Below are 23769 nucleotides of genomic sequence, written 5' to 3' on the forward strand. Positions count from 1 at the left end.
CCTCCGCGTAGCAAGTTTCATATTGAAATTTCGGTCCTTTAATATTGTACAGAATTATTTTGAAATGTTAACTAGCCTACTTGCTCCTCTATTTCTTTGACCTACTGACATATAGCGCACTAAAGGAGACTCCGCTTTGCTGTTCCTAGTTAATATTTATTCAGAGCTATTTTAAAGGCTGTTTATAATAAATACCTAAATAGTCCGCCAAAATGTTTAAAGAAAACGACACAGTAGCGAAATAAAAATCTGTAATCAATTAATTATTGAAAATATATTCATTAAAAAATTCAAATCAGATAATAATTGTTTTTTACACAATTTATATAATCATTACTTATTTATGGAAAATACCATTCGAAATATTCATAAACACCTAATTCTAGCAAAGTTTGTACTAAACGTATTAATGGATATTTACAAATATTCCAATTGGTACTTCATTAAAATATAATATTTTAAATTATTAAAACTAACTTGTTAGGAGGAGGATGAAAATCCACACCCCTTTCGGTTTCTACACGACATCGTACCGGAACGCTAAATCGCTTGGCGGTACGTCTTTTTCGGTAGGGTGGTAACTAGCCAGGGCCTCTCTGCACCAGTCAGACCTGGGTCAATTAAGAAAACCTCAATAGGCCTAGCTGGGGATCGAGCCCAGGACCTCCGTCTTGTAAATCCACCGCGCACACCACTGTGCCACGGAGGCCGTCGAAATGTAGCATGCGTCTAATCACTTTTGTTTATGATTGTCACTGCACAGATAACTATTATTTTGGTTCAACTTACTTGCCGGGGTCTATACATTGCCCGTGGGTAAACAAACATTAGATGGCGTAAATTTTTATTTAATATTTTCTAACCAGTCTCAAGTTTTTTTTTATCACCCAAAATGTAACCCATTCTTTTATGTGGGTTCCTGTCTCCTTAAAAATTACAGTGATATCGTCATTTCATTGTCATTGATATCACAAATTAATTATTTAAAGGATCTCCATTCAAATAGAATATCCATGTGATGATATTAATTATTATACTAAGGCGCAAATTTTTTGTATAAATTTTAATTAAATATTTTGTAAACAGTCTCAAGTTATTTTTCTATCACCCAAAATGTACACCATTCTTTTATCTTTGTCTCCTTAAAAATTACAACAATATCATCATTGATTGTGAGTCATAATATACCTAACAATATATACTCAGAGGCACAATTATCCGCCCACTTTAATATACTCGCGTCATATTTAAGTGGGCGGATACTTGTGTCTCTGAGTATAATTAATTATTTAAAACATCTCCATCTAAATAGAAAATACTAATTATCATATCCATGTGATGATGTTAAAACAGCATCTTGTCTAATAATAAAAATCAATCATTCTTAACCTTAACTCATCAACCTCCTATTAAAAAGTGGATGCACAATCAGCGACCAAAAAACGTTTACATTCAATGAGTGCCAAACACAACTTCTTGGCACTCAATTCAAGTAGTCGCATTTGCAAATTTAACCTTCAACTCAATGTATAAGGTTGAATTTGCTCTGAAATTGGGATTTTATTGAATATTGGACTATATTTAAAGGCCTTTAGGTATAATTTTCTTTCTAACTGTCCAGTTTTTAATTGAAATTTTCTACATGATTGTGCATCCTTTTATTATAAGAGGTCTATCATCTTGTCTAATAATAAAAATCAATTATTCTTAACAAGTTCTTAACATTAAGTACAATATATATAAAAAAATTGTGATCCCTGAAAATAGAATATAAAATTGTTGCAAATATGGAAGTTAGTGCGTTTTATTAACACTTGTGGTGGTTTCTATGTTGTATAATTGTTTATAATCATATTATATCAAAAAATATACATATCAAGATTTCCATATTGATATTGACATTTCTTGACAAAAATATAGAATTTTTCAGATTTAGCCATAAAAAATAAATTCAGTGTTTAAAGAAAATATCGTATTTTAGGAAATAAGCCAAATAAATATATTTATTTACACTTATTGTATTTTTCAATATTTTTGGTGTTATGTAAATAAAAGATATTTTATGCTTTTTCAAGTTATTTATATTGGTATCATATATATTAGCCGAGTTATCACAGTTTTTGTCATAGAGGTCGGACTGAAAATCCTCTTAAACAGACTTATTCGCATGCGCTGCCTTAACTATTGTGTAAAATTGAAATTAATGTATGGAGACTTTATGTATCTTTAATAGTTCTACAAAAAAGTCCGCGACACCATATATCTATCTTCTATATATTAGCAGATATAGTACCTTTTGTGTTTTAAACATTATTAATTTTATATACTCAGGTTTCCGTCATTATTTATACAACTAAACTTTAATCCTTATTAAAAGAAATTATTTAATAATCACAAGGATATTATGGAGATAAGATTTGCCCTTTACAGTATGTTAATTACTTAAATAGTTTCGGAGATAATACAAAATTTCTAAAAGACGCAGAAATTCCGCTATATGACGCCCGGCGCTTTCATTTACGTAGTTCCCGTTCCCGTGTGAATATGGGAATCAAACATAGCCTATGACACTCGCAAATAACGTAGCTTTCTATTGGTAAAACAATTTTCCAAATCGGTCCAGTAGTTCCAGAGATTACCTCCTACAACCACACGAACTTTACCTCTTTATATTATTAGCATAGAAGTCTCTATTTCTCTTGGTCATACCACCACTCTCGAAGGACTGGACCGATTTTGCTAAGGGTAGGAGTAAGATAGAGAAGTTACAGGGTAGGGTAGGGTACGGGTAGGGAAGCGTAGGGGTAGTGTAGGGGTAGGGTAGGTTTAGGGTAGTGGTACGGTAGGGGTAGAGGTAGGGTAGTGGTAGGGTAGAGGTACGGGTGGGATAGGGAAGTGGTAGAATAGGGGTAGGATAGGCGTGAGATAGGGGTACGGGTGGGATAGGGTACGGAGACGGTAGGGGTAGGATTGGGGTAGGGGTAGGTTGGGGGTAGGGTGTAGGTAAGGTAGGGGTAGGTTTGGGGTAGGGTAGGGGTAGGGTGGGGGTAGGGTTTAGGGTAGGGTAGGGTAGGGGTAGGGTAGGGTTGGGGTAGTGGTAGGTTAGGGGTAATGTAGGGTAGGGGTAGGGTAGGGTAGGGGTAGTAGTAAAGTTGACATCGAAATTTACGCAGACGAATTCGCGGGCGTCCGCTAGTCGTTATTTAAGTGTGGTATTCAATAAGATAGAAGTTCGAATTCGTTGATAATTTTCATAAAATTTAAAGCTCATAAAGTTGTTGAAAATATAGTATTTTTGCGTACTACATATATCTTCAACAGTACGTAGATCCGAAATATAGTACAATACTATATATTATAGTACTGTTGGCAGCCCTAACTTCAGCAAGCAACACAAACAATGCAAATCCTCTTTGACTAAATGCAGACATTTTGATGCAACATGGGTGTTGCTATAATTATATTATCATCCAAAACATAGTAAATCTGTCACTTCAGTATCTTGTGTATTTTTTATTTCCAATACTTCCGCTTTTTTATTTTCCAATATGTCCACTTTTAGCTGTGTTGAATTTTGATTGGTTTCATTTTTAAGCTCCTGCAATTCTTTTTCTAATTTCATTATTTTGTCATCTTGTTGCTCCACTCTTGTAGTCAATCGATCAACTTTGGATATAAGACTTTTAACAAGATCAAAGACTTTGTCGTCATCTTGTTTTTTGTTAGGTATTTGGATGTTAGTTGAACAAGAGGAAGAAGAAGAAGATATTGATCTAACAATAACATTGTCTGCTGGAAGATTAGCCTCTTGTTTCTTATAAAATTCGGATTCTTTAAATTCTTTTATTTCATCTGTAGTTAATAACGCGTATGCTACCTTCTCTACATCATTGGCATCAATGCTGTCTAGGACCTGTTTAAGCTTTTCCGCATAGTCGTTCAAAAGGGTCTCCTTTACACCCTGTATTAGATTGTTGTCTTCATTCCAAAAGTATGGAATGTTCTTCTCTTTGATAGCATTGTATAATTCTTCTACCATCTCGCGGAAGATTACGCTAAGTTTCCTCTGCCAATACTTTTTGTCTTCTGTCTTTTGGACTTTCCAAAGGAACAGTGTTTTTATGTAGTAGCTCGCAATGGCTTTCATTCCACGCGCGTCTCGTAGCTTTTTCACCTAAATGATAAATCAGAGTTTTAAATAAAATTTTATTATTTTTAAATGAAATACAATATTTAATTAGTTTATTATTTCATTTGTTATTATTAAATTAAACTTCTATTAAATTTTCCTTTTTTGCCTCAATAATAATTGTCATTAATATCTGATAATAATAATTAAAATAAAATATTATGACCCTAAACCTGTACGTCTTCAAAATAGGACATACTATTCATCCATATAAAGCAATTAACTAAAAATGGTGGAAGAACCACAAAGGAGTATGCCCTATTATATAATACAGTGTCTGGACTGGTCTATTTTTTTAATAACTTGGAAACTATTAATTTCAAAATTACAAAAAATATATATTTGCAATCCTCTTACCATGCTTGTTTGTTGGACGTGTCACATGATGTTTAAAAAGTTTTTTTTTTAAATCTCCCATCTTGCCCCCAAAAGTGACCTTCATATTTAAAAATCCTAGAGTTTCAAAGTTTCCCGAAAATCTTCCAGTAAAAAAACTAAATACAGTATTTTTTTCAAAATTTTACATACTTACAGTAGTTTCCGAGAAGGGCATGGTTAGTTGTTCAAATAACTTACAAGAATTTTTTATTATAATTCCAAAAGTAATATTTTTAAAATCCTCTTATTAATTTACCTTTAATTTGATGTATATATATATAACAAGATGAATTTTGCAAAAGTTTTTTTTTCAACTTATCATCTTTACTTTTTTGGTTTGGAACCCTGATAAACAAATTCATGTTAAATATAGCCAATAAAAGTTAATTTTCTAATTAGTCTAGAAATACATCCCTTATCCATATTTGAAGACTCAACTATTTTGTTAGTCCAGTGGTCAGTTTCTGTGTCTTCGGATCACAAGTTCCTGTGTTTGTCACAAGTCCTGGGTTAAGCCATGAAATACTGAGCTTTTCTTTCTGCTAAGCAACCTTATTTTTTGAAGTAGAAACCTCTTGAAAGCCATTTGAGAGTTTATGAGATAATCGCGAATAGACAGAAACAAACACATTTCAAATTTTACTCAAAATACAAATATTTGATTACATATTAATTTACATACCAATCTTATGATGTTTTTGAGTTGTGAGCAGCCCTTGATCATATCTCTCTCATAGTCCTGGAAGGACAGTCTCCACAGGCGGTTCCTCTGCGACTCATCAGCAACCGCCTTGTTGGGCTTCGGCACAGCGAGCCACTCCTTCACCTGGCTGCCCTCCATCATTCTGATAAGTATAACAACATTCTGATCGTATCTATATAAATAGATGAAAAACTGACTGAAAGACATTAATATCCAGCCCTGCGGCAAGCACCATAAAAATTAGATATAATTTCCAGTTTTGTCATGCACTGTGAAACAGAGCTGTCTGACTTATTTTATTGGTCTCTAACTTAATAAAGAAAAATTGAAGATTTATAGAATCACTTTGTTGTCTGTCTGTATGTCAAGAAGATCCTTTATAAAGACGCAAGATTTGTTTTTTTTATAAGTATAAACTGAGCCAATGAAACAATTTGAGAAATACTTTCACCAATAGAAAGCTACAGTATCAGGGAGTAACATATTATATATATAGCCTATATTTTATCCCCAAATTCCCACAGAATTTGGTTGCCTAGTAGCGTAATTATGGGGGGATGTGCTTACACCACACTTATTTCTGCAGCAAGTATGTGAAATTATAGGGATATGAGGCTTAAAACATCATCATGACTAAGATGTTGATATACATATACTTACAGGTAATAGACAACAGTTTTTCACTTGATATTAGGTGGGCAATTTACTCTATTTATCTAGTCCAGTCATCATCATCATCAGCTAATAGACATCCGCTGCTGCTGTATATACGCTGCTTTCCAAACACAAGTCTATAGTCTCAAACCTGGCTGGTGCAAGGCTTGGCCGTGGCTAGTCACCCTAGCCAAGTGATTTAGCGTTCAGGTACGATGTTGTGTAGAAACCGAACAGAGTGTGGATTTTCACCCTCCTCCTAACAACAAGTTAGCCCGCTACCGTCTTAGATTGCATCATCACCTACCATCAGGTGAGATTGTAGTCAAGGGCTATCTTGTAAACAATAAAATAAAACCACTACCATCAGTTTCCTGCAAAACCCACTTGAAGTCATCAGTCCAGCTAGAGTGGGTTCTACCAACACTGCACTCTTCTGTCAAATATTACTTCCAATCAAATATTTAGGCTATTTAATTTTTTTGTAGTATTTGTCTGATGTGATTAATCATCAGACTATGAGCAGAAGCATTGTCAGAAAGTTGGAGATTTAGATTTTTAAAAAACCATCACATTGTTGCTAATTACCTGTATCCCTCAGGCCATCGTGGCAGGAGAAACCGTATAACAGGCACAAGGTCCACGTCAAGCAGGAAATGGTCCTCCCCATCAGCGTTACGGATGTTCAATGTATAAGCCGGGCCTGACATCTTGTACTTCATGAGGTACGTCACTCCATTCACTGTCACTTGACCATTGAGCTCGTTGAGAGTCTTCTGTACAATGCTATGGAGCCAGTGACGGAACTTGTTTTGTAGGAAGTACTTGTCAGAGTCCCTCCAGTCTCGAGTCACTCTGTGACGGTTCTCCCATTCCTGTCAATAATATAACTAAGCTTAGACCTATACCTAAATAGAAACTTTTACTTGATTGTTGGATTAGGGGTTGGATACAGAAAGCAGTGATTCTTGAGATGGTGCATATTCAAAGCGGTCATTTTGTATTATATTGTGTATACATTACAAGTGTATACATTATAGGGCTTTTATAATAGTTTAATAGATTATCACTGTGTCTGCAGCCAAGCAGCATTGCAGTGTACTAGTTGAGCATGGTACAGTAGGGATACATAAGGCGTGGCACCTATGCCTCAGGTTGATCAGAAGTAAGGTAACAGAGATTTTAGTCTATTTGTTGTTGTACTGAAAAGTGATGCTGATTTTATCTGTTTAACATTAGATTTGGTCACTGGTGTGCATTTTTCATAGATACTAAAATGCAATGTCTTCCTTGAAGACTTATTACAAAAACATTTTAACATTTTAAACAATTTGTATGTATGGTCTCTACAATATTTAATAACCTTGTGGACTTCACTGGGTGAGGCATCTACTTGTTTGTCATTGTGAACTGTTACAGATTTCTTACAAGTTGTTTAATAACTCAGATGTACTATTGGTATGAAGTTGCATTGTAGTATGCCTGCTACACGCATTATGAATTCCATTAAAACTATTACCTTTTGCTTATCCAAGTTGTCAAAAGCTTTAACAATCTTCAGCGTAACAAAGCCAGGCTCTGCATTCTCTATTATGATGCCGTTCTCTCCATCATCCTGATAGTTGACGGGCAGGCGGATGACAATGTCCATATCAAACTCATCCAGCTTGCTGACCTTGATGCCATCATACACACTGCCTGCGTACAGCACCTATTGATAACGACAAAGACTTCTTAGATGTTAGCCCTTGACTACAATCTTACCTGATGGTAAGTGATGATGCAATCTAAGACGGAAGCGGGCTTGTAAGAGCAGGATGAAAATCAACATCCCTCCCTTTTGTCAGCTTCTACATGACATCATACTGGAACGCTAAATTGCTTGGCGGTACATCTTCGCCGGTAGGGTGGTAAATAGCCATTGCTTCCCAGGTGTCAGACCAGGACCATTTAAGAATACCTCAATTGGCCCAACCGGGATCAAACCCAGGACCTCCGTTTTGTAAATTGACATACCACTGCATCACAGAGGCTGTCAAAAAAGACTACATAAATGAATACAACAATATTTTAAAATTTAATGATTTGTTAAAAAATACACAAGTATTTATTAAATAGTAATAAAGGAGTTGGGAATTTGGTTACACCCCTGTACCTCCAAGAGCATGTTAAAGAACCATTGGTCATGGTCTCAAGTCATTATAAATAACATTGGTTATTAGTTCTTAAAAATGTACATTAAAATGGTGTTGCGTGTCAAACCTTATCCTCTTCTTACCCTGTGGGCCATCTAAAGTAAAGACTGAAACTAACAGAATAATAGATAGAATATTCTATATTTCTCTCTGACCTGTGATGCATATGTCCCAAAATAGTTGCACTGTTCCCCCATCTTCTGTTTGAATTGTTCAAACACACTTTTGAACACCTCCTGAGACCTTTTGAAGTCGTCATCTTTGAGCGCTACGAACTGCTTGAATATCTCGCCGAGGTAAACATCCAGATTTTTCTTTTTTGCAGACATGACTTTTTTTTTTAATTTATGTTCTTTTAAGTATTATGTTTCATGAAGGGTTACTTTGTTGGCTGCTAAGGGCTATTGAAAATGTGTTAAAGATGGTTAAAATGCTATAACTTTTGACAGAGATTTAAGTAATATATTTACAATTTTCGGCTGATATTAATAACCATTTGTTTATGGCCATTCACTGAAAGTGCAAGCGACTGCAAACTTGCAAGTGGAAAACAGCAATCAAGTCTCAAACTCTCAACTCATTACTCAAATACTCAACAACCGGCTCTCCACTGCCGTAAGGAGTGTTTTTTTAATTAGCATTTTGCATACCACAATACAATGATTAAATATGAGTATTTATTTATAGAAGTAAATAACAAATCAACAAACAGTAAACACTAATCACTGATCTTAATTTATACCTTAAATCTGGGATTGGGAATGGAAATATGAAAAGTCACAATCACAAACATAGAAAGTTATTTAAACTATAATCAATTCAAGGAACATATTTGCTATTAATGATCGCAAACAGGCTTGGGAACGGGATTTCCCCATACTTAAAGTAGTACCACAGACCACAAAGTAAAAAAAAAGTTTAGACCATGTATTAAACTACTCTATGGTTTACACCGGTTAACTCAGAATTCGTCTGAGCCTAATGAGACTAATTACTAAAGGACCTAACTACCTAGCTAAAAGTTACCCCTCTATCATAGATGATAAATCAAGATCTAACGCGTTTTTAAATAGTAGATTGTGGGGCTACAAATACCCATTACCCTTTTTATTTTTAAGCCGCTAAATAGAAACCAAGTTTATAATGGGTTTACTCTGCGTGTTAAACTATACTCTTTACTATTCTTTTTGCAGACGCAGCTCGCAATTCAATAAAAATCCAATTAAAAAAAAATTACGCATTCCACAGACAAGAACGCTTTCCAATTTCAAATGTTTTATCAAAAAATCAGGGCCTTACTTATGTACTCTACTCGTAGTCTCGTACCCACATACGATTAATATGATTCCATTTACGAATAAAACCTTCTTCGTTTTATAGAGGTCATTATTTTATAGAAACTATTTACGAATTAAACCTTTTTCGCTTAGACCATTAGGTCTAAGCCTTTTTCGTTTTAGAGTAGGCTAGTACTCGTAACCTTCGACTATTAATAACAGGACCTGCCTCGCTAACCGTTACCTCTCTGGCAAAGATCAAAAATCAATGATCTAATGTTTTTATAAAAACTGATGCTATAGAATCGATGTTTCAGTGTTGTAATTGTTTTCGTCGTGTAAAGAGCTCCCTAAAAATACCGGATTATTAAAATATACGAATTAAACGGCATAAAAAACGGCTAAAAACTTGTACTTGTAAGTAATTCTACTTTAATTTTATCAAATTCGTAATAAAAATAATTTATAAAAAGAATCGATTCTTTTGACGGAACAGCAAAAAATCGATCAAGCAATCGAATATTCTATGTATTTATTCTGTGGATAGTCTAAGCGATGTGTTGTTTAGTTGAGTAAAAATTACGCGTGTGTGTATTGCGAGTCAATTATAGTTGTATGTGTGTTGTTGTGCACAGGATTTAAATAATGATGTCAAATATTTTCGATGTGTGAGTTTACCCAGACCCCTCAAAAAAAACGACAGACTTTTTTGTTGGTGAATTTGGGTGCGAAACAGGTCTAAATAGTCAAAGCTCATAACAGACAAAAATTAAAAAAACAAAATTACTTTAGCCCCTAGAAGCATAAGTGTTTTTAAGCAAGAGTAGTAAAAAACTATTTTTTACAGAATCGATGTTAGTTCCTACAAAATCAACGCAAAAATTGATCCGAATTCAGCTACTCCACTGAGTGCACATATGCACAATTTTGTGTTAACTTACATTAAATATTTAAATATGTATAGGTATTTAGTTTTTACACTTCCTGAACACTCAACTCGACATTATAGACAATATTTAGGTGTTATTTGTTTAAAAAGTTGGTACCCAAAAATCGTTCGTTCTCGACCAAAATACTAAAGTAGTTCTATAAACTTTAGAGGCCGTACTATAACCGTACGGTTTAGTACCGTATTAGTACTTTAGTCGAATACGAATAATTTTTAGGAGGTAAATCCAAAAATTGTTTGTACTCGTCTAAAATACTAAAGTAGTCCGAACTAGGCCTCAAAGCCGTAAAACACGTTTAAAAAAAAATAGTAACATTGTTTATTTCGAAGTATATAATAGTCTGTGTTTCGAGTTTACTTTGTCTTTAGTTGGGATTTTTTCGTTATCCACACTCCGCGGCTAACTATCGCTAATTGATATTCGATAAGCTAAGCGTGCTTTATCAATCTCAACAAGCAGGGTTCCCAACTTAGGGGTTTTCCCCCCAGATTTAGGGGGCAAATAAGTGAAATGGGATTTTTTAGGGGTCTGAAATTTTTAGGGGTATTTTCAGGGATTTTTTGACTCTTTAATATTTTTAAATTGATGATAATTTTAATATTTCTTTCTTGGCCTAGCGACTTATAACGACATATAATACGTTATTCTACAACCACTCTGAGGCAATTGGAGGCAATTTTCATCGAATAAAAAAAATTGGTAAATTTGTTCATTGTCAACATGTATGATTTCAAAAAATCTAAATCTTCAGATAAAGACGTAGTATTTTGTCTGTATTAAATATAGACTTTTGAAACATATGACAGCATATTATTTCTAAATTATTATGAATTTATATTTTTTAGGGGGACAACTCAATAATTAAGGCGATTTTAGGGGTTTTTGACACCAACTTTAGGGATAAATATTTTGGAGAGTTGGTAACACTGTCAACAAGTGAAGTGAGCTCAGGGTTCCCAACTTAGGGGTTTTCCCCCCAGATTTAGGGGGCAAATAAGTGAAATGGGATTTTTTTAGGGGTCTGAAATTTTTAGGGGTATTTTCAGGGATTTTTTGACTTTTTAATATTTTTAAATTGATGATAATTTTAATATTTCTTTCTTGGCCTAGCGACTTATAACGACATATAATACGTTATTCTACAACCACTGAGGCAATTGGAGGCAATTTTCATCGAATAAAAAAAATTGGTAAATTTGTTCATTGTCAACATGTATGATTTCAAAAAGTCTGAATCTTCAGATAAAGACGTAGTATTTTTTCTGTATTAAATATAGACTTTGAAACATATGACAGCATATTATTTCTAAATTATTATGAATTTATATTTTTTAGGGGGACAACTCAATAATTAAGGCGATTTTAGGGGTTTTTGACACCAACTTTAGGGATAAATATTTTGGAGAGTTGGTAACACTGAGTGAGCTGTTGTTGTGAGTCATGGCAGCCCGATGTATTCCTAATAATATACTTACTTGCGTTGGTAGAGTTAATGTGGTTTATATACTACATGATTGATATCCATGATCATTATCATCTAAAGTCGTTTGTTGGTTTTGTGAACTTTAAATTAGACCAAAATTATCTAGACCGTATTTATGTCATACAACTTCACTGTTTATAAATATTGTGAATAGGTACAATACAAAAAGGAGGTGCACTTACGAGTTACGAAGTTACGAACCGTTAGTAAGTATCTTTTTTTATGTATGTTCACCGATTACTCGAAGACGTCTAAACTGATTTATTTTTTTTGTTAGAAAGGGTTTACTTTCCAGTTGGTCCCATAGTAATCATGTCGGGATCTGATGATGGGGTCCTGGAGAAATTGAGGGGAACTTTCGAATATTATAGGCACAACTAGTGCGTTTGTTAGTGTTTTCATTAAGTATTTTAAAGCACTACAATTCAATGAAGGTCTGGTGTCGATCTGATGATGGAGCCGAAGCACAGACGAGGAAACTCCTCATCGATTTACAGCAGTTACCTTGTGTTTGGAGTTAATTAATTTGTGTCGATGAGTACTTTACGTCTAGATGGGTTGGGACTGTCATCAGGGGTCTCATGATAGAGACTAAAGACAGTTAAGGTTTCTCCTCAACAGTGTACAGCCATGAGTACCATGTGATTGGGCTTGATTAAATTGTATTGATGATAACTTTTCACCTAGATGTGTTGTGACTGTCATTAGGAGGAGTATAGTGATGAGCATGAGAAGAAAAAGAAATAAAGAAGATTTTGAATATTCATATTTCGTAGGGGTAAACGGGGAGTGATGTATTTAAGGTTAAAATAGTATTTTTAAAATTGGGTTGGTTAGTGTACCGAGATACGAGTACATGTGTAATAATCATAACATAATAATACGTGGTTTAAGGATTTATAACGAAAATACTTAATATTTTACACTTATAACATTTTATCACTAAAACGGGAAAAATAAAAAAACACAACCAACTTCAAAATCACAAAAATGTTTCTACTAAAAGCGAAAAATAGCATGTGCTACCTTCATTCTGTCTTAATTTCATTCGTAGGCCTTACAGACGACTTTTTATTTTAGTCGAGTACGAACAATTTTTAGGCGGCAAATCCAAAAATTGTTCGTACTCGACTAAAATACTAAAGTAGTCCGAACTGTAAGGGTAGGGGTTGGATAGGGGTAGGGTTGGGGTAGCTGAAAGTTTACATCGACTTTCACGCGGACGACGTCGCGGGCGTCCGCTAGTACCTAATATAAGTACCTAAACTCAAATTTGTGCATGAGTGCGCTCAGTGGAGTAGCTAAATTCGGATAACTTTTTGCGGTGATTTTGTAGGCACGTAACATATCTATAGTGTAAAATATCGTTCGTGAACATAGGTACATAAAAATGGAATGTAGGTATAAACAGAAATGTAGTACCTAATGTTCCTATCACAGATTAAGAATAATAGGCAGACGGAGCGCACGGAACACGACGGTGTCGTAGCCGCTCCAAATACAAAATTCTAAAATTAATACATTCTCGAGTCAGTACGACACGAGCACGAGGCGTCGCATCAGTAACTTTCAATAATAATCAAGAAAAATGGCGTCATAAGTTTTAAAATATTTTAGAAACTGTTCAAAAAACTAAAGAAATAAGATGGAGTATTTTTTTATTGGCAATTATTGATTATTATATTAACGTAATTATTGTTAGTGTTAAATTTTTATATACAAATTATGAAAAAAATTGTTTAAGCGGATAGTAAGGAGACGCTTGATGGTTTTTTTATGGGTTTCACCGGCTTCACCACACTTGTAAAGACTCACTCTGTATGGTGTTTACTCTGTATAATATATAAACAAAAATGTAATGTATAAACAAAACAAAGTAATTTTAGTAGATAAACCAAGATGAATAGAGACAACAACAGAGACAGAGACAGAGACGAAAACGGAAACGGAAACGGTAATGGTGGGAACCAAAATGGCGGTTGGACTTGGTGGCAAGCCGGAGCTACAGCAGCCGGCGTCGGCGCGCTCGCTTCTCTAGGGTACTTGCTTATCAGAGGCAGCTCTAGTTCTGAAGAACCCAGTCCAGCCCACCCGCCGCCGCAGCGAGACGCGAGCGAACGAAGAGGATTTCTATCCAATTTGGCAGATACACTTGAAGCGGCAACCAATACAAATAAAATGGACTGGTAAGTGAGTGTTTTGGTACTTTTAGGCCTCTATTAATATAATTTAATCGACTAATATCACAGGTGATGAATATCTAGCCATTTAAATAAACATCACAATTATTACACGCACAATTATTATAACATCACAATTACTATGTCAAGTTGGAGTTCAAGTCCGATATTGAAGAACGTCTATAATTTAATTTAATACTATTTTAAATTATATTACTAATCTAAAACAAAGTGTAAATATTCTTTATTCAGATTATCTAATCTAAATAATTGATAATCGGCGCGAATTTTTTTGGTGATATTTTAGGGAGCCCGTAAACGTTCAAATAAGTTTGACGAACTTGCTTATCAAAAATATATTTTTTCGATTTCTTGTCTGTCTGTCTGTCTGTCCGTATCTTTTGTTGACCGGACATCACGCTGAATCTACTGAATGAATTCAAATGAAATTTAGCAAGGTTTGAGAACATAATACGGAGCAGGTTTTAGGATACTTATTATAGCAAAAATTAAATTAGAAGGGGGTAAAATAGGGGTTGAAAGATTGTATGGAAAGTTCTCCATTTCTAGAGTAACAGTTATAAAAGTTTGTTCATAAATCAAAAAAAAACATGCGAAATGTGATTCAAGAATTTTTAAAATTCAACCCCTGAAGGGCCAAAAGGGGCTAAAAGTCATTTATCAAGTTATATTTGTAAAATTGGTTTTCATACGCTTTGTCTAACATCAAAAAGGAACTTCAAAAATTTCACCCCTAAAGGGTTAATTACTCAAATTTTGTTCACGGTATTTATTATCATTGACTATCGATATAATGTGAAATGCAATAGGGATAAAAAGTTCAACCCCTAAAGGGTTGAAAGGGAATTTTTCTGGAATTAAAAATCTTACATTTTCAAGTCATATTTGAGAAAAATCATCTACAAACGGTAGGTTTAACATGTAAAAAGAACTTCGAAAATATATTCGAAGATAAATTTCAAATAGGTATAAAGTTCACGTGGACATGATTTGTTGATTCGGATAATTCAGTTTTAGTTCCTTATTGTATTCTCTTTATTATCTTTATTGTTTTGTTTGTAGCGTTGTGTCCCGGGCGAATGTCCCGTCGTGGCCGAACATCAACAACCTCAACGCGCTGCTCGCCGACATCCACGTGCGGCACATCGCGCTGAAGAGGGAAGACTTCCAGCGCCACTACCGCGTGTTCATGGGGGTGTTCGCTCAACTGCAGCAATGCATGAAAGAGGTCGACAAGTACTACGAGCGCTATGCTAGCAATGTATGTGGAGGTTTTTAGTGACTTTCTAGTGTTTCGTTTGTACGTACAAATACGGAACCCCTAAAAGATACGTCTATCAAAGTCAAGTTCCTCCACATCTACTGGGCTAATTAAATGGATATTTGGTACACATATCATTTTTTGGGACCTAAACGCAGAGGATGTGCCGTGAACAGAACAGGTGCACTTTTGGTGGGCCCGATCGAAATTTTTTATGTTCCTTTTTTTTTGAAGGGCAAGATGGAATATTTAAAAAAATATTTGCATAAAAATAAAGAGCTTGATAAGAGGATCTCAAATATATATTTTTTGTGTATAATTTGTATATAATATTTTTTTTTTGTATTTATAAAATAAACCTTGCATCCTTGTAGCGCAGTTTTGTGCGCGGTGGACTTACAAGAAGGAGATACTTGGATTTATCCCCGACTGGGCCGAATGAGGTTCTCATAATTAGTCTTGGCTGGTGGGAGGCTTCGGCCATGGCTAGTTACCACCAAAGACGTATCGCCAAGCGATTTAGCGTTACGGTACGATGTCGTGGAGAAACCGAAAGGGGTATGGGTTTTCATCTTACTCCTACCATGTTAGCTCATCTAAGATTGCATCATCATTTACCATCAGGTGATATTGTAGTCAAGGGCGTTGTAAAAAAATCCGAAAGTGGTCGAGAGGTCGTCAATTGAATAATCGAAAATATTACAACTTTACGATATTCTGCACTCTGCAGCAGTGGCGTAAATAGGGCGGTGCCACCGGTGTCCAGGCACAGGGCGTAGACTCTTGGGGGCGCAAGAAAAGATAGAATTAAGCATCAGAATGGGCAATGCTTTTGCTGTAGTTTATGTGAGTGAGACACAGTGGGTGGTATGATAGGCAAGAGGTCTAGTTAAATAGGGCGCAGTTATAGAAGCTCGCACAGGGCGCGGAAAAGGATATTTACGGCACTGCTCTACAGGTACAATTCGCCGGTAGCCACTACGACCGCCTCCGTATAAAGAAGCCGGACGAGTTCGACATGGACATCGTCATCGGCGTGCCGGTCAACATGCGAAGGGACCCCTCCGACCCGCTGGAGAGCGACATCGTCATCGAGCAGAAGTCGCCCGGCTTCGTTCAGCTGCGCGCCGGCACGCAGTACCAGAACATACTGATCCGCGACGGCATCGACTGCGTCATCAACAAGACGGCCTACGGCTGGCTGGACGACAGGAAGTACATCCTCCGCTCCAAGTTCATAGACTGGTTCAAGAGCGTCGGGAACAAAGGCCTCAATAGGTTCCAGGTGATTTCATTTTATCATCATCTTACCCTTATCCCACTTAAGTGGGGTCGGAAAAATATGTCAATCTTTTCCATTCGTCTCTATTACTTGTCAACTCATCATCCACTCCTTTTACACACATGTCCTCTTTCTCATTATCCAACCATCTCTTCTTTGGTCTTCCTCTCCTCTTATGCCTTTCCACTTGCACATTCAACATTTTTCTAGTAATATGACTTTCCTCCCCACGCATTACATGTCCATACCAAGCTAACCTTCTACTCTTCAAATTTTCTGTCACTGGCGCCACCTTCAGACTTCCTCTTATATACTCATTCCTTATTTTATCTATTCTTGTCACACCACACATCCATCTCAACATATGCATTTCGTTCACATGCATTCGTTTACGTTTATTCTGATCCATACAGCACGACAGGTCTTACAACCGTTTTGTATATTTTACCCTTAAGTCTAAGAGGCATTCGCGGGTCACATAGTACACCTGAGACCTGTCGCCATTTCATCCATCCCGCATTCATTCTACTTTTTACGTCTCGGTCCACATTGCCATCGTTTTGAAAAAGCGATCCGAGGTACCGAAAATCGGAGCAAGCTGGTAGGGTTACAATTTTATATCATTTAAAAATCAACAATTAAATAAAACTTTAAGAAACACATTTAGGTATGTTAAGATAAATTATATCATTTGGAAGAAAGTCATAGTAGAATCACGCTAAAACACATCTTTAGGCATGTTAGTCTTGATTTCTATTGATTATGTATTCCATACTTAGACCATTAAAAATAATGGACCTGTTTCGCACCCAAATTCACCAACAAAAAAGTCTGTCGTTTTTGAGGGGGACGAGGTAAACTCGCATCGAAAACATTCAACACCATTAAGTTTATTCAGTGTCCATACACTACACACAACTATATAATTGACTCGCAATACACACACGTAATCTTATTCCATAAGATTGTTTAAATATCAGTTTTATCAGCAGGAAGAGCGAGGATGATAGGTTTTTCGAACTTAATTCAATGTCTTCGGCACTATTCTAAAGTGACATAATATGTCAGCCACTGACGATCAAGTAATCTCACATGCCTGCAGCGCTAACGGTTTGACAGCCGATAAAACTGATCGTGTGTTGGTTGCGATGTGCATAACATCATGCCGATGTGAGAATACTTGATCGTCAGTGGCTGACTTTATAGTGCGACATAAAATAGTAGAAGTTAATAAAAATGGAACTAATAAATTCGCTGTGTGGCAACACCACATTTACTGTCATTATCTCAAAGATGTCTCAGTAAAGACCAACTAATTAATAAAATTATCAAGTATTTGCAGTCACAAGGGGATGACAGAAGATAGGGTTATTAAATGAACGACTTTAAGTGACAATCGCACCCTCATTTATTTTCTACTATTTTGCCTCGCACTATAATTTAGCAATTCATCATCATCATCATCATCAATAGCTACCCATATTCGACTCTCTGCTGAGCTCGAGTCTCCTCTCAGAATTGGTTAGGCCACCATGCTGGCCCAATGCGGATTGGCATTTTAGCAACTAATTTAATTTCAATTCATTTCGCTAACAAACTACCAAACCAAACCAAACCAAAGTCACTGACGTAGCTCAGCGAATCGCAATGCTGAAGTGGCAATGGGCAGACCACATAGTTCAAAGAGCCGATGGACATTGGGGTCCCAATTGCTGGAATGGCGACCCCGCACCGGAAAGCGCAGTGTTGGTCGACCCCCCACTAGGTGGACCGAGGGTTGTAGGGAGCCGCTTGATGCTCGCAGCTCCAGACCGTTTTGTTTGGAAGTCCATGCAAGAGGCCTATGTCCAGCAGTGGACGTCTATCGGCTGATAAGGTGAGGTAATGACGGCCTCCGTGGCGCAGTGATATGCGCGGTGGATTTATAAGATGGAGGTCCTGGGTTCGATCCCCGGCTGGGCCGATTGAGGTTTTCTTAATTGGTCCATGTCTGGCTGGTGGAAGGCTTCAGCCGTGACTAGTTACCACCCTACCGACAAAGACGTCCCGCCAAGCATTCCGGTACGATGTCGTGTAGAAACTGAAAGGGGTGTGATTTCATCCTACTCATAACAACTTAGCCCGCTTCCATCTTAGATTGCATCACTTCCATCAGGTGAGATTGTAGTCAAGGGCTAACTTGTAAAGAATAAAAAAAAAGGTAAGGTACATTTCATTGACCTCTGCCTCCGATTCCGGAGGGTGTGGGTTCGAATCCGATCCGGGGCATGCACCTCCAACTTTTCAGTTGTGTGCATTTTAAGAAATTAAATATAACGTGTCTCAATCGGTGAAGGAAAACATCGTGAGGAAACCTGCATACCAGATAATTATCTTAATTCTCTGCGTGTGTGAAGTCTGCCAATCCGCATTGGGCCAGCGTGGTGGACTATTGGCCTAACCCCTCTCATTCTGAGAGGAGACTCGAGCTCAGCAGTGAGCCGAATATGGGTTGATGACGACATTTCATTTCATCAGCTGAAGGACGGTCAGCGGGTATGTTACGTCGACAGCACATGCTACACGATCCGCACGTCGTCCAGCGGGCCGGCGTGGACGATCATCATCGAAGCGCCCGGCTTCAGGCTGGACGTGGACCTCGTGCCTGCGCTCAAGTTCCCCGAGAACAGGTGGCTGAACGCCAGGAGCTACCGCCCCATCCCCGTCGACTGCCGCAGAGGGTACTGGATGGTGGTGCCCAAGCCCAACAAGGCGGGCTCGCCGCATGACGAGCAGCGCTCCTGGCGCATCGCTCTGCAGGAACAGGAGAAGCAGCTCCTCAACAATACGAACAGTTTGCGACAGGTCATCCGGCTGGTGAGTTTTTACTATTCATTGCATTCACTCTATTCTTGTTCTATTTCCAAAATCACAATAGCAAAAACAATTAACCGTGTTAATCGTGTCCACGTGAGGATATCAATGAAAGGGCTTCTTTGGCAAAAAGATATCTGCAGATTTTTATTCATTGTTCTTTTAATATTTATGACGAAAAATAAAATATACTGAACCTAATAAAGTAAGCTGGTGAATGCCTGACGGAGCGTTACGAAAAGTGTGATCGGGCGAGGCGAACATATAGATTAGTTAAGATAGAGAGAGAGCAGTGTGCGCCCACATTTTCTTTATCTCTCTCATCTATATCTATACATATAATAAAGCTGTAGAGAGGTCAATTCTGTACGTGAAATATATTTTCAGAATAACTATCAGAGAGTGATTAGTGATCGATACTGATGCCAAAAATGCAATCAGTAACATTTTTGTCTGTCTGCCTGTATGTTCGTTATAGAAACAAAAACTACTCGACGGATTTTAATGAAACTTGGTACAATTATTCTTCATACTCCTGGGCAGGTTATAGTATACTTTTCATCACGCTACGATCAATAGGAGCAGAGCAGAGAAGGGAAATGTTGGGAAAACGGGAGAACTTACTACATTTTTACAGCGATACCACTGTAAGGGCTGGATTAAATAGGTCTAAGGGTGGTCGAAGTCGCGGGCGTCTGCTAGTTCATAATGTAGATTTAGCTAAAGAAGTTTTACTCCAGCCGTGTAGCATAAAGCATAATTGTATATTGTTTAATATTAACCGTGTAATAAAGCAAGACCAAGGTTTCTTATTTTGTATCAGGTACATATTCATATACGAGTATAAGTACACATAGGTACACATAGGTAGCCTTATATAGTATTTTATATTTTTTCAGCTCAAAAAATTCCGTGACGCCCAGGGCATGCAGAAGATAGCCAGCTATTACATCAAAACCATCTTCTTCTGGGAAATTATTGAAAAGCAAGGCGATACCACCTTTTGGCAACGAAATGACATAGCTTATCTATTCCAACACATGATGAAAAAGTTCTATGAAGCTTTGGATAGAGGGAGTATACCATATTTTTGGAATAGGAATAACAACATGATTGAAAATTTGAACAGTAACCTTAGAAATGAGTACAAGCGAAAAATTTTGTCCTTGTTAAACGTTCTTGATAGTCCGAGAGAATACAAATCTGTGGCGAGATATTTGTTAGATTCTAACGAATATCTTGAGTACCAACGCTTCATAAATTAAGTTTTTAATATTGACCTCAATATTAATTAATTTATTTTAAACAAGCGGACGCCCGCGACTTCGTCTGCGTGAAACCCTACTACTACCAACCCTACCCCTACCCTACCCTACCCTAACCCTTCCCTACCCCTGCCCTACCACGTGACGGCGAGCGCGAGCTTAAAAAATGGAGTATCTTCTACCGTTTTCTCAACATTTCCCTTCACTGCTCTGCTCCTATTGATTGTAGCGTGATAAAAAGTATACTATAACCTGTCCAGAAGTATGAAAAATAATTGTACCAAGTTTTGTTAATATCCGTCGAGTAGTTTTTGTTTCTATGACGAACATATCACGCGACGGAAGCTTAACAAATTTAGTAACTTCTCCCGTTTTCCCAACATTTCCCTTCACTGCTCTGCACCTATTGATCGCAGCGTGATGAAAAGTATACTATAACCTCCCCAGGAGTATGAAGAATAATTGTACCAAGTTTCGTTAAAATCCGTCGAGTAGTTTTTGTTTCTATAAAGAACATACAGACAGACAGACAGACAAAATTTTTTCTAATTGCATTTTTGGCATCAGTATCGACCACTAATCACTCTCTGATAGTTATTTTGGAAATATATTTCATGTACAGAATTGACCTCTCTACAGATTTATTATAAGTATAGATGGGGATGATGAAAATTCATACAGTTTTAGCTTTCTTACATTAAATGTGACATTTTTTTAATAAATGGACTATAAATGGATTTTGTTATTTGTGCATAAACACACAAATAACAAAGATATTAGTAATTTTGTTTGAAAGCACATACAAATCTAACGATCATTACATTACCTACGATGTCATTAGTTCGTGCCATTTTGTATGGGGCGTTTTTCAGGGATCCGCGGCAGCGCCGCAAATCTGACCCTTTAAATCCCTGTAGCTCTGAAAGTAATGATCGCAGATACCTTGTTCCTTTTACAAAATTGATTTACTATTAGCATACTCTAGAATTATATTCAATTTAAAAAACTGTCATCATCCCTATTGATATTTTTACTCTTTTTACTAATCTTGTAAGTGTTTAATTCATCGAGAGAAGTTTCTATATATTTCCTAAATATTATGCATATAAAAATCAATGCTGCTTTTCGTTGTAATTTTATAACTCAAGAAGGGGTCACCTATCCAAACCAAATGTTTAGGCTTTGTTCGGACTATTTAACAGATGGTTTATGTGAAGTTTGCTCAAAATCGGTCGAGCGGCTCTTCATTCATGACAATTTTTGTAACAAATTAATTTAGGGGTAGGGTAGGGGTAGGGTGGGGGTAAGGCTAGTTTAGGGTAGGGAAGACGTGCACATAAATGAAAGCGAAGCTTGACCGGGTCCGCTAGTAATTAATACTTTTAAGTTTATTATCTTACTAGCTGATGCCGCGCGGCTTCACCCGCGTGGTTCCCGTTCCCGTGGGAATATGGGGATAATATATAGCCTATAGCCTTCCTCGATAAATGGGCTATCTAACACTGAAAGAATTTTTCAAATCGGACCAGTAGTTCCTGAGATTAGCGCGTTCAATCAAACAAACAAACAAACAAACAAACTCTTCAGCTTTATTATATTAGATTAAATAAGTACAAGTACCTAAGTAAGTTTATGTTTTGTATGAATAATAAATATATACCTAATCATTAAAGGCCTTTTTATCAAAGATTTCATATTATTAGTACCTACCTATATTGTTGTTGTTTTTTATTACTAACTAAAATTTTTGAATCTTATCATGGTTAGGACCACAGACTTATTATGTACGTATTGAGTGTCTGTGTTTTCTTTGCATACATAACATTTTATTTTAACAGTTTTACTATATTCAACCTGACCTTAACACTATCTTTTTAATTTTTCCCAGAAAATAATAAAGTACTCTTCGATAGGGATTATTAATATTATCTATGGACTTTGGTTATTTTGACAAAGTTGTCAATTTATAATAATTTATTTTTGTGAACCTAATAGTATTAAATTAAAAATATGTTGATTCTTTGAAATTTGACACGAATAGGTATTTGTCGATTGTTACCTGATACCCAATTTTTGAAAACATTAGATGCAAAAATATTATCGACATGAGTCATGACTGATAAGATTGATAAGGTACACGTGTGTTGTGTTTGTAGATTGGGGACAAAAGGTCTTTATACCTTCTGAGGTCACAAATTCCCTACGCAAAAAAGGACATACGATTCGTGGATACTTACCTACCAAACTTTGATTTTTAATTTTGGAAGACATGTTAAGTAAATAATATTTATTTTGTAAATAGATGTCGAGAGCCGTGATAGCTCAGTGGATATGACCTCTGCCTTCGATTCCGGAGGGTGTGGGTTCGAATCCGGTCCGGGACATGCACCTACAACTTTTCAGTTGTGTGCATTTTTAGAAATTAAATATCACGTGTCTCAAACGGTGAAGAAAAACATCGTGAGGAAACCTACATACCAGAGAATTTTCTTAATTATCTGTGTGTGAGATGTCTGCCATTATTGTCTATTTTTGGAAGTTGGAACACATTTCCGGGGATCCCTACAAAAAATAAATACGTTTATGTACTCGCTAAGAACTGAGTAGAGGAAATACCGCGCGCTATTCACTCATGTCTTATCTTCCGTACCTATGTAAGTATACTGTCAAGGCCGGCCCGTCCATACGGCGAACGGAGCAGTCGCTCCAGGCGCCAAATCGTACAGTAGAGAGCGCCTAAATGATAATCCTAGTCAACCGTAGACGGTACTGCGCCTGATGTTCAATTGGTCACCCCAGAGTATGGTCGAAATCTTCGCGTTCCATTCTTACTTTACACTCATAATTTGGTATAGGTATCTGCATATTATTATGAGCAAACAGGAGAGGCGCCATAATTGGATCTCGCTCCATTTAAAAATTTACTTCTGGTCGGCGCTGTATACTGTGCTTCCGTTATTGATTAATAGGTACAATGTTTACGTAAGCATCTAAGAACTTTGCCTACTTTTTCTGACTAGGGTGGAAGTTAATAATATTTTTTTAATTTATTATGAAACACGGCTAAAACTCACGTGA

General features: G+C 36.6%; 2 protein-coding genes across 4 annotated transcripts; one reads left to right on the forward strand and one right to left on the reverse strand.

Annotated features, from left to right (window-relative positions):
- Positions 1 to 234: 234 nt before the first annotated feature.
- LOC112047234 (cyclic GMP-AMP synthase-like receptor) lies at positions 235 to 9014 on the reverse strand. Of its 2 annotated transcripts, XM_024084271.2 has the most exons (6): positions 8862 to 9014; positions 8275 to 8520; positions 7444 to 7635; positions 6513 to 6799; positions 5250 to 5412; positions 235 to 4174 (listed from the first exon to the last, which is right to left on the reverse strand). In XM_024084271.2, the coding sequence occupies exons 2-6, from the start codon at positions 8446 to 8448 to the stop codon at positions 3467 to 3469; spliced, it is 1524 nt and encodes a 507-aa protein (XP_023940039.2). In that variant the 5' UTR covers positions 8449 to 8520; positions 8862 to 9014; the 3' UTR covers positions 235 to 3466. The 2 variants fall into 2 exon arrangements, with proteins under 2 accessions (XP_023940039.2, XP_023940038.2); XM_024084270.2 differs by having other exon boundaries at positions 8275 to 8966.
- Positions 9015 to 11764: 2750 nt separating this feature from the next.
- LOC112047235 (cyclic GMP-AMP synthase-like receptor) lies at positions 11765 to 22363 on the forward strand. 2 transcript variants are annotated; one of them, XM_024084272.2, is made up of 6 exons: positions 11765 to 12035; positions 13716 to 14015; positions 15093 to 15291; positions 16250 to 16576; positions 19091 to 19429; positions 20326 to 22363. In XM_024084272.2, exons 2-6 carry the CDS (start codon positions 13729 to 13731, stop codon positions 20689 to 20691), a joined length of 1518 nt encoding a protein of 505 aa, XP_023940040.2. In that variant the 5' UTR covers positions 11765 to 12035; positions 13716 to 13728; the 3' UTR covers positions 20692 to 22363. The 2 variants fall into 2 exon arrangements, with proteins under 2 accessions (XP_023940040.2, XP_023940042.2); XM_024084274.2 differs by having other exon boundaries at positions 13719 to 14015.
- Positions 22364 to 23769: the final 1406 nt, after the last annotated feature.

This window comes from Bicyclus anynana, chromosome 7 (assembly GCF_947172395.1).
Source record: "Bicyclus anynana chromosome 7, ilBicAnyn1.1, whole genome shotgun sequence".
NCBI classification, from domain to species: Eukaryota; Metazoa; Arthropoda; class Insecta; order Lepidoptera; family Nymphalidae; genus Bicyclus; species Bicyclus anynana.